This window comes from Erythrolamprus reginae, unplaced genomic scaffold, assembly GCF_031021105.1.
Source record: "Erythrolamprus reginae isolate rEryReg1 unplaced genomic scaffold, rEryReg1.hap1 scaffold_409, whole genome shotgun sequence".
NCBI classification, from domain to species: Eukaryota; Metazoa; Chordata; class Lepidosauria; order Squamata; family Dipsadidae; genus Erythrolamprus; species Erythrolamprus reginae.
This window is the reverse complement of record NW_027248776.1, coordinates 1-16,000: the sequence shown is the minus strand read 5'-3', so window position 1 is coordinate 16,000 and position 16,000 is coordinate 1. Positions and strand designations below refer to the sequence as shown.

The 16,000-nt window shown below is 41.4% G+C and overlaps 1 protein-coding gene across 1 annotated transcript; it reads left to right on the top strand.

The window, feature by feature from the left end:
- Positions 1-412: 412 nt before the first annotated feature.
- On the top strand, positions 413-14,021 carry LOC139156195 (multivesicular body subunit 12B-like). The gene is made up of 5 exons (XM_070731478.1): positions 413-533; positions 6,356-6,463; positions 11,055-11,151; positions 12,215-12,344; positions 13,895-14,021. The coding sequence occupies exons 1-5, from the start codon at positions 423-425 to the stop codon at positions 14,019-14,021; spliced, it is 573 nt and encodes a 190-aa protein (XP_070587579.1). The 5' UTR covers positions 413-422.
- The last annotated feature ends 1,979 nt before the right edge of the window (positions 14,022-16,000 follow it).

Here is a 16,000-nt window from a genome sequence, read left to right as displayed (position 1 = left end):
TTTTCCTTCTGTCTTCCAGACTATACAGACTGAGTTCATGAAGTCTTTCCTGATACGTTTTATGCTTAAGACCTTCCACCCTTTTTGTAGCCCGTCTTTGGACCTGTTCAATTCTATCCATCTCTTTTTGTAGGTGAGGTCTCCAGAACTGGACACAGTATTATTCCAAATGGGGTCTCACCAGGGCTCCGTAAGCACTTCTTAAAACATTTCGCAAACTCTCTGGAAAGGTAGCCCTTATCTGATCAGAACACAGATTACTCAGAATAGCAAGCCAGAACAAAGTGAGCCCTTAATGAGAACTGCACACAAGAACCCAGCCCTGGTTCAGGCAATTTCTTACGATGCGTCGAATCCCTACATTTTGCATTCTGACCTGCCTCTGTCTCTGATCTCTCCTTGTCTTCCAGGATCCGTCCACCATGCCCGAGGTTAAAGAGCTCACCGATGCTTTGGCCAATGTGCCTATGGACCCCATCACCGGCGTTGGCGTCGTAGCCTCCCGGAGCCGAGCCCCAACCAATTACGACGTGGTGAGTATGAAATCCGCAAAGGTTTTCTTCTCACTTTCGTGTTTGTACAGGGTGGATTTGATTGTAAATCGAGTCGATTTATTAAACTGTGATTTAAATCGCTACTAAAAAGGCTTGGTATAATGTTTTATGGATGGCATCAAGCGCCATCAAGATTGGCTAAAATATATTCATACGCTAATTCGGCTTGTTGGAAATGTAAAAAAGAGGTAGGCACCTTCTTTCATAAGTGGTGGACGTGCCCCGAAGCGAAGGGTTACTGTAAAAGTTCCGTTTTAAAAAAAAGCGGGGGAAGTCATACAGTCGATTCATTATTCCAAGGAAGATGTCAGTGGATACTTTTCACATCCTCAAGAGCAGTGATTTTCAACCTTTTTTGAGCCGCGGCACATTTTTTACATTTATAGAACCATGGGGCACATTGAGGGGGGGGGCAGCTAAAAAAAGTTTGGACAAAAAAATTATCTCTCTTCCTCCCTTTCGCTCTATTTCTCTCTCCCTCTTTCTCTCCTCCTTTTTTCTCTCTCCATCCCTCTTTCTTTCTTCCTTCTCTCCTCTTTTTTGCTCTCTTTCTCCCTCCCTACCTCCCTCTATGTCTTTCTCTCTCCCAACTTCCCTCCCTCTCTTTCTTTCTCTCTTGCTTTCTTTCTCTCTCTTGCTCTCTCTCTTGCTTTCTCTCTCTCTCTGTCTTACTCTTTCTTTCTCTCTCTCTCTTTCTCTCTCTCTTGTTTTCTTTCTCTGAGCTTCGCGGCACACCTGACCATGTCTTGCGGCACACTAGTGTGCCACGGCACACTGGTTGAAAAACACTGCTCAAGAGGACTAGCAGCCTTTAAAAAAATTGAATTTATGTGTGGGGAATCATACTTAGATGACGCCATATTTTATTTTCAATGCTACCCCTGCTTTATGCCACAGGCTATTTTACAAGGCTGTTTCTTAAGACTCTATAAATCTGACTTAAATTCTTGTTTGTTCTTGAAAACTCTTTCTCGCTTTGCAATCCAACACTAGCATGTTGGGGGTTTTCTTGCCCTGAGCCAAAAAGCTGCATAACTTGCAAAAATGCCAAGTTTTGAGACCTTCTGGAGGGTTGCTTCTGTAATCCTGTAGTCATAGATGCTGATCTGGTTGCGTAGCTTAGCCAAACCAGCATTTTTCTAGTTACAATATTGTTTAGGAGAACCAATAATAATAATAATAATAATAATAATAATAATAATAATAATAACAACAACAACAACAACAACAACAACTTTTTAAAGGAAAAACTAAATAAAGGAGAGGTTTAAAGAACTCAGGAGAGAGAAAGGGGAGGGAGGGAAAGAAGGAAAGGAGGGAGGGGAGGAAGGAGAAAGGAAGGACAGAAAAAAGGAAAGAAGGAAGGAGAGAGTGGAAAGAAAAAAGAAGAAAGGAAAGGAAAGAAGGAAAGGAAGGAGAAAGGAAGGAATGGAAAGAAAGGAAAAGGGAGGGAGGGAGGAAAGAAAGGAAAGGAGGAAAGGAGGGAGGGAAGGAAGAAATGGAAAGAAAAAAGAAGAAAGAAAGAGAAAGGAAGGAAAGAAAAGAACTTTGCAAATCACCAAGTTTTGCAAATCACCTGTCTGGAATCTCAAACAGGAGCTTTCTCTCTGTAGCTACTGCATTTCCTCATACTTGAGGGCTGATAAGGAAGCCTTGAGTTCACCCCTTCAAATTCCAAGAAGGATGGTCTGTTTATTTTATCCCCCCTCCCCCTCCTGCAAAAATGAGAATCGGAAACTGGCTTTTGAACTGTTTTGCAAGAAGCAGAGGAAGGACGGTTGCAAGAACTGTGTATGTCTCCTTTAATAAAAAGAAGGACCAGTGGTGGACATGATAGCAGCCTTCCAATATCGCAGGGGCTGCCACAAAGAAGAGGGAGCCAAGCTATTCTCCAAAGCACCTGAGGGTAGAACAAGAAGCAATGGGTGGAAACTAAACAAGGAGAGAAGCAGCTTAGAGCTAAGGAGAAATTTCCTGGCAATGAGAACAATTAATCAGTGGAACTGCTTGCCTCCAAAAGTTGTGAATGTTCCAACACTGGAAGTTTTTAAGCAGATGTTGGATAACCATCTGTCTGAAGTAGTGTAGGGTTTCCTGCCTAAGCAGGGGGTTGGACTAGAAGACCTCCAAGGTCCCTTCCAACTCTGTTATTCTATTCTGTTATCAAGAGTATGTGGGGCAATACAGCCCTTGACAACATGTTACTGAACCAGATAGCAAAATCTCATTTCTTAATTCCAGTTGGCTGGAAAGTTTCCAATAATCACTGTATGATCATCGGCACGCTACAGCCATTGTAATTTTGAACGGTTACTAAGTGAATTGTTGTATGTCGAGGACTACCTGTAGTTATTATCTAGGTTTCTGGATGGGAGTTGGAGCAGGTGAGTCATAATTCTGCGCTGCAAACCTCACCCAACTCCTTATAATTCCACTGAGTTGGTGCAATTAGGATGTTTTGCTTTTCCTTGGCATATTAACTATAATGTTGCAACACAGTAATCTATATTAGTCAACGCACTGCATTTATATTACAGTATATGCATTGCATTAATATTAATCAACATATTCCATTAATTTATATTTACCTTACTGTTAACGTGTTACATTCATTTTAATCAATGCATTACATTCAATTAATCCGTGTACTGCATTTATATGCAATCCGACTTATATGCCACCCTGACCTTTTTCCATATGATCAGATATTCCCAATTTTGGAAAGGGGTGCAGCACGATGTAGGCAACATGGGTGGCGTGCTTGGAATCAAAGGCCAAGTAGCTAGATCTCAGAGTTCCAATAGGAACATTTTAAAGACAAGGAGGACGCGTCAGAGTCTAAGCTGAGGATATTTACTTGATAGAGTTCGTTGAAACTCTAGTTCCTCACCCATCTTTGTTGTAAGTAACACACACAAATCCCAAAGTTGGCACATTCATTGGCACAAGTTGTGCTGGATTTTTAATGTTTACGTTTCTATTTGGCATTGGGCAGGGATGAATGAATCGGGCCTTTGGCATTCCAGGGGGGAAAGAGGCAGAGAATGTCCTTGGAGGCCAGCGTTCAAACATGTGCAAGCTGGTGGCTCAGATTTTGACAGTTTTCCAAGCTGGGACGCGAAGGAAGCTTTGAGATCACAATGAGAGATCAAAAGCTGTGCTTTTTGAGGTCTCAAGGTTATGCTGAAGACTGTTGTTTCAGGCCCCGGTTTCTGATATTCCTAGAAAAATCAGCCGGGAATATAGGTGGAAATAGATAGGTGGTTGGTTGGGTGGATGGATGGATGGATGGATGGATAGATGGGGGAGGGAGAGAGAGAGGGGGAGGGAGGGATAATAGATGGATGACAGATATGGATGGATGATAGGTAGATACGATGGATGTATTGATGGATGGATGGAAGGATGGATGGATGGATGATGGATGGATAGATAGATAGATGGGGGAGGGAGAGAGAGGGAGAGAGGGAGGGGATAATAGATGGATGATAGATGAAAGATAGAAACGATGGATGTATTGATGGATGGATGGATGGATAGATAGATAGATAGATAGATAGATGATAGATAGATAGATAGATAGATAGGGAGGGAGGGAGGGAGGGAAGGATGATAGATGATAAATAAATAATAGATAGAGATGGGTGATAGATAGAGGGATGATAGATGATAGAGGGATGATAGATACATGATGAAGAAAGGAAGGAAGAGAAAAAAGGAAGAGAAGGAAAGAAGGAAAGGAAAAGAAGAAAGAGAAAGAAGAAAAAGGAAAGGGAGGAAGGAAGAAGAAAAAAGAAAGGATGAAGGAAAAAGAAAGAAGGAAGGAAGGAAGGAAAGAGAAAGAAAAGGAAGGAAAGAAAGAAAGAAAAAGAAAAAAGAAAGAAGGGAAGGCAAGAGAAAGAAAAGAACAGGAAGGAAGGAAGGAAAGAAAGAAAGAGAGAGAGAAAGATAAAGAAGGAAAGAAAGAAGGAAGGAAGGAAGGAAAGACCTACAGTATTTGATTCTGGAACACCAAGCTCAGTTCTTCCATTGCAGGTTTCAACTAGTTTCCACTGTTTTTTGGTTGTTCATTTCTTTTCCTAGTAGATTCCCTCATGCTGCTTGAATTTCCCAGGCTTTGGGTTTGGCACGCTGCTCTCTCTCTCATTTGTTTTAAAAAAACTATTCTTCTGGCACATCCCAAAAAGTTTTTTTCTTAAAGATTGAAATAATATCGCATTGTCGACATTCCTCCGCTGTGCACATTTCATGGCACATGTTTTGTCGTCAGAATGCTCGAGGCAGAGAGGAAATTACCCCAAGATGAAATAACCTCTTTGAAGTTTCTTCTTTTTAAGCTCCCAGCTTTGAAAAAAATAATAAAAATGGAATGCTGGGTTCATTGGCTTGCTGTTATAAACAATCTTGGAAAACAATTGCATGCCAAGGTTCTTAAATCAGATTGAAAAAAGGACAGCATTTGATAACTCAGAATTGCATCTTTTTCAGGGGTTTTCACTTATCTTTACATGGGGAAAACATCATAGAGAAAAGTAAAATTATTAGATAGATAGATAGATAGATAGATAGGTAGGTAGGTAGGTAGGTAGGTAGAGAGGTAGAGAGGTAGAGGTAGAGGTAGGTAGGGAGGTAGGTAGGTAGGTAGATTGATAGATGATAACTAGATAGATATAGAGATAAATAGATATAGAGATAGATAGAGATAGATAGATAATAATAATAATAATAATAATAATAATAATAATAATAATTTAGATTTGTATGCTGCCCCTCCTAGATAGATAGATAGAGAGATTACACACACACACACACACACACACACACACACACATATATATATGTAGGTAGATAGGTAGGTAGGTAAAGATAGATAGGTAGGTAGATAGATAGATAGATAGATAGATAGATAGATAGATGATAGATAGATAGATGATAGATAGATAGATAGATAGATAGATAGATAGATAGATAGATAGGTAGAGGTAGAGGTAGAGGTAGAGGTAGAGGTAGAGGTAGAGGTAGAGGTAGAGGTAGAGGTAGAGGTAGAGGTAGAGGTAGAGGTAGAGGTAGGGAGGTAGGGAGGTAGATTGATAGATGATAACTAGATAGATATAGAGATAGATAGAGATAGATAGATAGATAGATAGATAGATAGATAGATAGATAATGATGATGATGATGATGATGATAATAATAATAATAATAATAATAATAATAATTTAGATTTGTATGCTGCCCCTCCTAGATAGATAGATAGATAGAGAGAGAGATTACACACACACACATACACACACACATATATATGTAGGTAGATAGGTAGGTAGGTAGGTAGGTAGGTAAAGATAGATAGATAGATAGATAGATAGATAGATAGATAGATAGATAGATAGATAGATAGATAGATATAGCAATAGGTAGGTAGGTAGGTAGATAAAGAGATAGGTAGATAGATGATAGAGAGAGAGGGGGGATAGATATTAGAAATAGATGAGATTTGAGATAGGTAGATAGAGAGAAAGAAAGAGAAAAGAAAGGGAGGAAGGAAGAGAGAGAGAAAGAGAGAGAGATAGACCAACCATATTTTTCAGAGTATAGGGGGATGGGGTTTGTGCAGTGGAGGAGGAGGATAATGGGGATATTTGGTGTTTTCTGAGTTTGGTTGTTTTCTTGCAGACATTTCATTACCCAACTAAGTAACAGCTTCAGTGCCTGAATAAGTGACTTACCACTGAATTCCCAACACTGATGATGTTCCCTAGTTATAGACACAACTTCCCTTTCTCTCCCCTCCATCCTCACAGGTAGCACAAACAGCGGATGGCTTAGATGCCGATCTTTGGAAAGATGGCTTGTTCAAATCCAAGGTCACACGATATTTGTGCTTCACGCGGACTTTCTCCAAAGAGAACGTAAGTGGCTTGCTTTTTTGGGTTTTTTTGGCCCAAACATTTTCTTAAAGTCCAAACTTGGGGGAAGAGCTAATAGTCTGTTGTCTGATACTCTAAAGCAGTGGTTAGTTGGGGGAAAGATCAAAAGCAACATGAGAAAATATTATTTTACTGAAAGAGTAGTAGATCCTTGGAACAAACTTCCAGCAGACGTGGTAGATAAATCCACAGTGACTGAATTTAAACATGCCTGGGATAAAGATATATCCATCCTAAGATAAAATACAGAAAATAGTATAAGGGCAGACTAGATGGACCATGAGGTCTTTTTCTGCCGTCAATCTTCTATGTTTCTATGGTTCTATATTCTCATCATGGGGGTCGGGACCACGTTGGGGATCAAACGACCGTTTCACAGGGGTCACCTAAGACCGTGGGAAAAGACAAATTTCCCCTGGTGTTAGGGACTAAAGCTTCTATTCTGGCGCCTTGGAACAAATTTTTACAATCCCACCAATCAGGCGTTGACAGTGGGTGTTTCCCTCTGACCTTCCTGCCAATCAGCTTAAAGCTCTGTTTGGGAGAATTGGCGCTCGACTTATGGGTTGGGGTCACCACAACATGAGGAACTTTATTAAAGGGTCGCGGCATTAGAAAGGTTGAGAACCACTGCTCTAAAGAAAATAAAGAAGGAAAATAAGAAAGAAATGGGGGGAGGGACCCCATTAATGCATGTTTCTTCTCAGTTTCATTGCCTGATATTCTGGATTTCACTCGCCATATGTAAGCGGTCCCAAAGGTGCTTTTTTCAGGAGGCAACTGGGCTTTCAGGAGGCCTCCTGAAATTTCTTGAAGAACTGGACTTCCTTGAAAATGCACCTTTGGGATAAACTATGACCTGGATAGCTGAGAATCTCTACACACTCATAGACAAGCAGCAGATTGGTTCACTCGCCAGTGTGGTATAACAATGAAGGGGTTGAAGTAGGATCAAAGAGTAACATATTTTGACACCCACCCATCCCTCAGTGGCGAAGCTGTCAGTCCAACTGCTTTTGTGAGTTGTGGTTGTGAGAAGGTTGAAGGAGAGCATGCTTTGGGCATTAAACTATCAGTATAGCTCATTCCCATCGAGACAGTTTGGATTAGCGGTTAAGCCACTGGATAGCGTGAGGTAGTGTTTTGTTTCATTTATTTATTTGTTGGTTTGTTTTGTCAAGTACATATTGGTGGTATACAGAGATATAACAATGTTTATATACATGATACTAGTAAGAGAGAGAAACATTAGGACAGGGGACAGTAAACCAGAAATTTAGAAATATAAAAATAATTATTCACCTAACAGTTTATATTTAAATTGATATTTGTATGACTTGAAATATTGTATATATGATTAATATAAGGCGGTAGAAATAATAATTGATTTATAGAGAGAAATTAATAACTGAAATAATCAGTTTGGATACCGATTGTTTTTGCCAAGAATTTAAGCGAACGAAAAGGAGTGATTGAATGAATGTTACAATTATTAACCTTTTTTTTAGTGTATATATGAATATACACTTTGCCTCCTTTTCGTTATGTAAGAATAGAATAGAATAGAATTTTTATTGGCCAAGTGTGATTGAACACACAAGGAATTTGTCTTGGTGCATATGCTCTCAGCGTACATAAAATAAAATATACATTTGTCAAGAATCATGTGGTACAACACTTAATGATTGTCATAGGGGTCAAATAAGCAATGAAGAAGCAATATTAATAAAAAATCTTAGGATACAAGCAACAAGTTACAGTCATACAGTCAACATGGGAGGAAATGGGTGAAAGGAATGATGAGAAAAACTAGTAGAATAGAAGTGCAGATTTAGTAGAAAGTCTGACAGTGTTGAGGGAATTATTTCTTTAGTAGAGTGATGGCGTTCGGAAAAAAACTTTTCTTGTGACTAGTTGTCTTGGTGTGCAGTGCTCTGTAGCGACGTTTTGAGGGTAGGAGTTGAAACAATTTGTGTCCAGGATGTGAGGGGTCAGTAAATATTTTCACGGACCCCTTTTTGACTTGTGCAATATACAGGTCCTCAATGGAAGGCAGGTTGGCAGCAATTGTTTATTCTGCAGTTCTGATTCTCCTCTGAAGGCTGTGTCGGTCTTGTTGGGTTGCAGAACCGAACCAGACAGTTATAGAGGTGCAGATGACAGACTCAATGGTTTCTCTGTAGAACTGTATCAGCAGCTCCTTGGGCAGTTTGAGCTTCCTGAGTCGGTGCAGAAAGAGCATTCTTTGTTGTGCTTTTTTGATGATGCTTTTGATGTTAGGTCACCATCTTTAGCCAGGAGACCACGAGAAGCAGAAGACAAAGAGACCAAGAGACCCTGGATTTAGATCAGAAGCCAGGGGACCATGAGTTCTACTCTAGCTATAGGCACCAAAGCCAGCTTCCCGATTTGGCCGCTGGTCTCTGTCTCTCACTCCAAGAGCCAGAATCAAATAATGGTGAAGGTTTTCCCTTCTCAGCCGTGGAAATTTCCTGGTGGCAGGTAGGGCTTAGTCCTTCCTCAGCCTTCCAAAAGAGTTTGCCAAGAAAGCTGCACGGTCTTGTCTGTGAGTTGCCAAAAGTTTGAGGCCGACTCCAAGGCAGACAACGTTATAAAACTGCTGGTTCCTAATCAGGTTTGTTCCCCATTATTCACATTCTCTTTGGTCTCCGGTGCCAAGATCCTTTTGGGGGGGGGGGGGGAAAGAAAAATGAATCTTGACTTATGCAGGGTGTAAAACCCATTCCTCCCACATGCCCCCAAGCGAAAGATGTTTGCAGAAGACGATGGGCCTCTACTTGCACGATTGACAAAGCAAGGGGGATCCCAGGTACATTTTCGGATGGGAATGTTATGAAACGCAACTGAAACGGCTCTGCTGTAGTTTCTTCTGTGGCATTTAATGAATAAGGAACGGCGTTTGCTTGGATTTCAAGCAGGTTTCTTTGTTCCAACTTGACATGGAGGAAAGATCTCTCTTTTTTTATTATTTTCCTTTGCTTTCTGGACTTTTTGGACCAAGCTTCAAAAAGGAAGCTGATTAGCAAGATGGATGTACCGTATTTTTCAGAATATTAAGATGCATTTTCCCCACCCTAAAGAAATATTGGTGCATCTTATACACCAGTGGTGGCGAACCTATGGCATAGGTACCACAGGTGGAACACAGAAGCATATCTAATGGCACACGGGCCATTGCCCTAACTCAGCCGGCTAGCTGATGTTTGGCTCACACAGAGGCTCTGGGGGGAAATTTTGGCTTCCAGAGAGCCTCCAGGGGATGGGGAGGGCATTTTTACCCTCCCCGGCTCCAGGGAAGCCTTTGAAGTCTGGGGAGGGTGGAACACGAACCTACTGGGCCCACCAGAAGTTGGGAAACAGGCCATTTTCGGCCTGCAGGGGAGGGACTGTTTTTGCCCTCTCCAGGCATTGAATTATGGGTGTGGGCACTCGTGCATGTGTGATAGCATGCACGCACACCCTTTTGGCACATGAGGGAAAAAATGGTTCGCCATCACTGTTACACACTGAATACAGCCATTTTTGGCTTCCAAAATACAACCATTTTTGGCTTTCAAAATACAACCATTTTTTTGCAAAAATGGGCTACACGGAGGGTTTGGGAGGCCTGCAAATTCTCTTGGGGACTGGGCAGGGCAAAAATGCAATGCATGGTGGGGGGTTTGGGAGATGAAAAATGAGCCTATTTTTCGCAAAAACTGGGCATGTAGAGGCCTGTAGATTGAGATAAGCTGGGGGCTGGAGATGGCAAAATATTTTGGGGGGATTTACCTCTTCAAAATTTATTATTTATTTTATTTATTTATTAATTGGATTTATATGCCATCCCTCTCCGAGGACTCGGGGCGGCTTACAACATATAAAAAGAACAATATGACACCCTAAATCCAATTAGTTTAGAATTAATTAATCTAAAACCCCAGAACCATTAATAAACGCTCATTCCCATTCAATCAACTGACATACAGTACATTCTTGGTGCATCTTATGCTCTAGTGCGTCTTATAGTCTGAAAAATACCGTATGTCTTTTCTGCCCAGTCTGTGTAATTTTTCCTATGGTTGTGTTTTAATAAAACTCGAGCTGTTCCCATGCTTTGTAATTTTGGGGGAAAAACCTCTGGAAAGATATGGTTTTCAAATGCTCCTGGAGCAGCATCCCCCCAAATGACATTTTAAGAAATGTCCCAGTCTGATTTATGCTGGTCCATAACCATACTGCAGATTTATTTGATTGATGGATTGATCAGTTGATTATCTGAATGTTTACAATCATTCCATTCTCTTTGCCAATGCTCAAATAGTTGTCATATCTAAGATTTAACCTTCCAAAGCCAAGTTTCTTGACCCAGCACCCAAACTTGAGCTGAAACTCAAATGAGTAGGGATTGCTTGTGAGAAAGTCTGGATATATGGGTTGTATTTGTACAATAACCTTATTGGACTGGATGAATGGAATCATCAGATGTCTTGTGTTTATTGAGGCTAGCTCAGTTTTTGATGAATTCTCCACTATTTGCCCATCATTGAGTGTTCTGTCTTTCTTCCAACAGAGTCACTTAGGTAATGTCTTGGTTGACATGAAACTCATAGATGTAAAAGACACTTTGCCCGTCGGCTTCATCCCAATTCAAGAAACTATGGATACACGTAAGTAGAGTTAGTAGCTTTTATTGTGACCAGATCCCCTCTAGATTCAACCAGAGAGAGAAGATTTTCTGGCACACCATCTATGGATTGAGTTGAATTCTCTCTGCTTCCCTCTCGTTGGGTTGCAGTTGAAGATCAACCCATCCCAATCCAGACTAGACAAAGAGAAGTGCAGGTTAAAGATTGAGGTTCAAGGGGGAAAGAAAGCTTTAAAACAATCCTGAACTGTAGAAACATCTTGGTCAACATTCTGCCATCGAGACCGGTGCCTTCTGAGAAGTTCTGGATGAAATTCCCCTTACATATAGTAAGGAACCACCATAACTGGAGCTAAAGTGAACTTCATCCAATGTAGCTGGATGTCCAAGTGTTGTAATCCTGCCTTTTCCTTGCTAAGATAGCATTTTTCTTTAGGATTGACATTGTACACAAAGTCCACATTTGGCACTTTCGTTCAGCAGAAGTTCCACCAATTTTTAAATGTCCAGATACGGAGAATGAGTGAGAGAGAGAGAGAGAGATGAAAGAGAAAGAGATGACAGAGAGAAAGATGAAAGAGAGAGAAACAGGAGGGGGGAGAAAGATGAGAGAGTGAAAGAGATGAGAGAGAAAAAGATGAGAGAGAGAGACACACACACACACAAAGGGGTGAGAGATGAGAGAGAGAAAGAAACAAAGAATGAAAGAGAGAGAGATGAGAGAGAGACATACAGACAAAGAGGGGGAGAGAGATGAGAGAGAAAAAGAGATTATTTGTGGGGAAAGGGTGGGTGGATGGATGGATGGATGATAGAGATAGATAGATAGATGGTTGGATGGATGGATGAATGGATGGATGGATGGATGGATGGATAGATAGATATTGTGTTTCCATGAAAATAAGACCTTGTCTTACATTCTTTTGAACCCTGAAATAATCATGCTATGCACGATTGGGCTTATTATCAGGGGATGTCTTATTGGGGGGAAAACAGGGTACGTGAGAGTAACCGTTGTTAGTTTTCTTTATCTTCAATTACCTGCAAAGAGAAGAGATTCTTTATACTCCTCCTGTCTTTTTCAGAAGAAACTGCTTTTCGGAAAAAGAGGTTATGCATTAAATTTATACCCCGGGATTCTACAGAGGCTGCTATTTGTGATATCCGGATCCTTGGCCGAGGCAAACAAACTCTTCCACAGTATACGTACATTGGGTATGGAAGTGTTTTCATTTTTCTCTGAAATCAGGACTTTTCCTTGGCTTTTTTGCACGAGGCCTGGTTTCTCCCCCAGTAGGACCTCTGGCTCATTTCTAAACCAGTCCTAAAGGGTCTTTGCTGTGTCTTCTATCAACTCAATAAAACATACAATGAATAATTGAGGGAACTGGATATCAAACCAAATAAAATTCAATGGCTTGAAAAAAAGTAAGGTTCTACATTTAGGCAACAAAAACAAAATGCACGGTTACAGTACATGTGGTACCTTGCTCAACTGTAGTAACTGTGAGAGGGATCTTGGAGTCCTGGTGGACAACCATTTAAATATAAGCCAGCCGTGTGCAGCAGCTGCCAAAAAAGCCAACATAATTCTAGGCTGCATTAACAGGGGATAGAATCAAAAATCCACGTGAAGTGTTAATACCACTTTATAAGGCCTTGGTAAGGCCACACCTGGAATGCTGCATCCAGTTTTGGTCACCACGATGTAAAAAGGATGTTGAGACTCTAGAAAAAGTGCAGAGAAGAGCAACAAAGGAGACTGGAGACTAAAACATATGAAGAATGGTTGCAGGAACTGGGCATGGCTAGTTTAATGAAAAGAAGGACCAGGGGAGACAGGATAGCAGTCTTCCAATATCTCAGGGGTGGCCACAAAGAAGAGGGAGTCAAGCTATTCTCCAAAGCACCTGAGGATAGGACAAGGTGGGTGGAAACTAAACAAGGAAAGAAGTAAATTAGAACTAAGGAGAAAATTCCCGACCGAACAACTGATCAGTGGAACAGCTTGCCTCCAGAAGTTGTGAATGCTCCAACACTGGAAGTTTTTAAGAAGATGTTGGATACCCATTTGTCCAGAAGATCTCTTGATCAATTTCCAACCATTATTTCTTCTCTGTCCTTCAGGTGCTTTGGGGAATAGCTTGACTCCCTCCTCATTGTTCCACCCCACAAATATTGGAAAGCTGCTATACTGTCTCCCCTTCTCTTTGATAAACTAGCCATGCCCAGTCCCTGCAACCGTTCATTATATGTGTTAGCCTCCAGGTCCTTAATCTTCTTGGTTGCTCTCCTCTGCACTTTTCCTAGAGTCTCAATATCCTTTTTTTATAGTGTGGTGTCCAAAACTGGATGTAATACTCCAGATGTGGTCTAACTAAGGCTTTATAGAGTGGTACTAGTATTTGTCTGGAATGGTTTGGGTCTTGTATTTGAGCAAGGGGCTGGTCTTTTCAAATCCTATTATTTTATATCATATTTTATATTTATATTTTATCTCCTCATCTTCTCCTCCTTCTCTGCCTCCTCCTCCTCTCATTTCTTCTTTAATTTTTCTTCTTTTTCTCATTATTCTTCCTCTTCCTCCTCCTCCTCCTCTTCTTCTTCTTCTACTTCTTCTTCTACTACTACTACTTCTTCCTCCTCCTCCTCCTCCTTCTTCTCTTCTTCTTCTACTACTACTACTACTTCCTCTTCCTTCCTCTTCCTCTTCTTCTTCTTCTTCTTCTTCTTCTTCTTCTTCATTTTCTCTCTTTGTTGAAAAGGGAATTGAACAACATGGGGATCTGGTATCGGATGGGGAAGGTCCCTCGAAACCACGAATCGTCTCAGCCCACCACACCTTCTCCGCAAGCACCAGCCACAACACCAGCTGCCAACCTTCCCAGGTGAGATTTGGGGTTCTCGTTCTTCCTTGGCAATGATGATTTCCAGATGACCCTAAGTTAAAAACTAAGGGTTTTTGAAGCAGAGATTGGCATATGCTTGACTGCTATCTATGGGTACTTTTAAGTTTCCAGATTAAATTCCTAAATTCAAAAACACCCAGTTGCAAGATCCGCTCACAACATTTTACACCCCAGTTCTACGCCTGACCTATTTATCATCCATGTCTGTATTTATGTTCCTTTCTCAGTTGTACTAGCAGCTATGATGTTATGAATTTTTTCTTGAATGGGCAGTAGCATTCAATGACAGGCAGACTGGGAACTTTAAAAGGAGCGATCCTTTGTCCTGCCTAACATTAATTTTGGGATCTTGTTACTTTGACAAACACTTTATTTCTCTTTCTCCTTCTCATCTCCTCCTCCTGCCTACCCCTGCTCTCATTTCTTCTCCTTAATTTTTCTTCTTTTTCTCATTATTTCTTCCTCCTCCTCTTCTTCTCCTCCTCCTCTCCTCTTCTTCTTCCTCTTCCTCCCATTTCTTCTTCTCCTTGATATTTTCCCTTTTTCTCATTATTTCTTCTTCTTCTTCTTCTTCTTCTTCTTCTTCTTTTCCTTCTCCTCTTCATCCTCCTCCTCCTCCTCTTCCTCCTTCCTCCTCTTCCTCCCATTTCTTCTTTTCCTTGATATTTTTCCTTTTTCTCATTATTTCTTCTTCCTCCTCCTCCTCCTCTTCTTCTTCTTCTTCTCCTCCTCCTTCTCCTTCTCTTCTCCTTCCCCTTCTCCTACCCTCCTCTTCCCCCTCCTCTTCCTCCTTCCTCCTCTTCCTCCCATTTCTTCTTTTCCTTGATATTTTTCCTTTTTCTCATTATTTCTTCTCCTTCTCCTCCTTCTCCTCCTCCTCCTTCTCCTTCTCCTCCCCTCCACTTCCCCCTCCTCTTCCTCCTCCTCCTCCCATTTCTTCTCCTTAATATTTTTCCTTTTTCTTCCTCTACTTCTCCTCCTCCTCTTCCTTCTCCCCTTCTCTTTTCTCCTCTTCTCCACTCTCTTTCTCCTTCTCGTCTTCCTCCTCCCCTTCTCCTCTCCCACCCCCGCCACACTTCCTCCACCCACCCACCCCAAACCTTTATCCTTCCAACTCTTTAAGAAGGAGAGTTGACGACGGAGAACGATTTATCAGTAGCCAAAGAGAAAACAAGTTGACATTGGTATTCCGCTCACACCGAATTGTAGACGAGCAGCGGAAACCAAAGATTGGGCGGCCTCCATTTTGTCTGGAAATAACGGGGAGCCTGCTGGGACTGTTCTCCTCTTTGTCATCCCTTTACCCCGTCTCTAAGGCTGGGTGTTCCCACCCCCCACCCCCATAAATATAGACGCACACATAAGATGTTATTTCTTCTCTTCTTCTTTTTCGATAAACCCTCTTTCTGGGCTGTCATTTGAATGCTACTTGTTTTGTCTGCCGCCCGGTGGCGAGAATTAATTGGCATTTGCTCATATTAATGAGCTGCCCCTCCCTTCCCTCCCCACTCGAGATTCTCTTCAAGTCCTAGTAATTAATTGTTAATACGTCTTTTCAGGTCTAACTTTGCCTACTCGCTCGAGTAGGGCGGGAGGGAATAGCCGCCTGACGATCTGCCACGCATTGCAAGCGGCGGTAGAGGTTTGGGTGGGTGGGGGAGATAATCCTCCGCCATGCTTTTTCCTCCCCCTCCTCTCCCCTGCTCCTCCTCCCCCGTTCAGCGGGCGCAGTCCTCACGCATCGTCAGCGCATTCGGCAACAGTGTCAAAACACAACTTCAATTAATCCCCTCTAATTATGGCTCCAGAGAGACTGGCTTTTTAAAAAATTGTTCCTTATTAAAAAGCATCGACGTTTTCCTTTAAAAAATTTTTAGAAAAATATCTGCACTTTTTGTCATGGTCAAAGCAATGGAATTTAATGTTTCCAAATGTAAAATAATGCACTTGGGGAAAATGAAT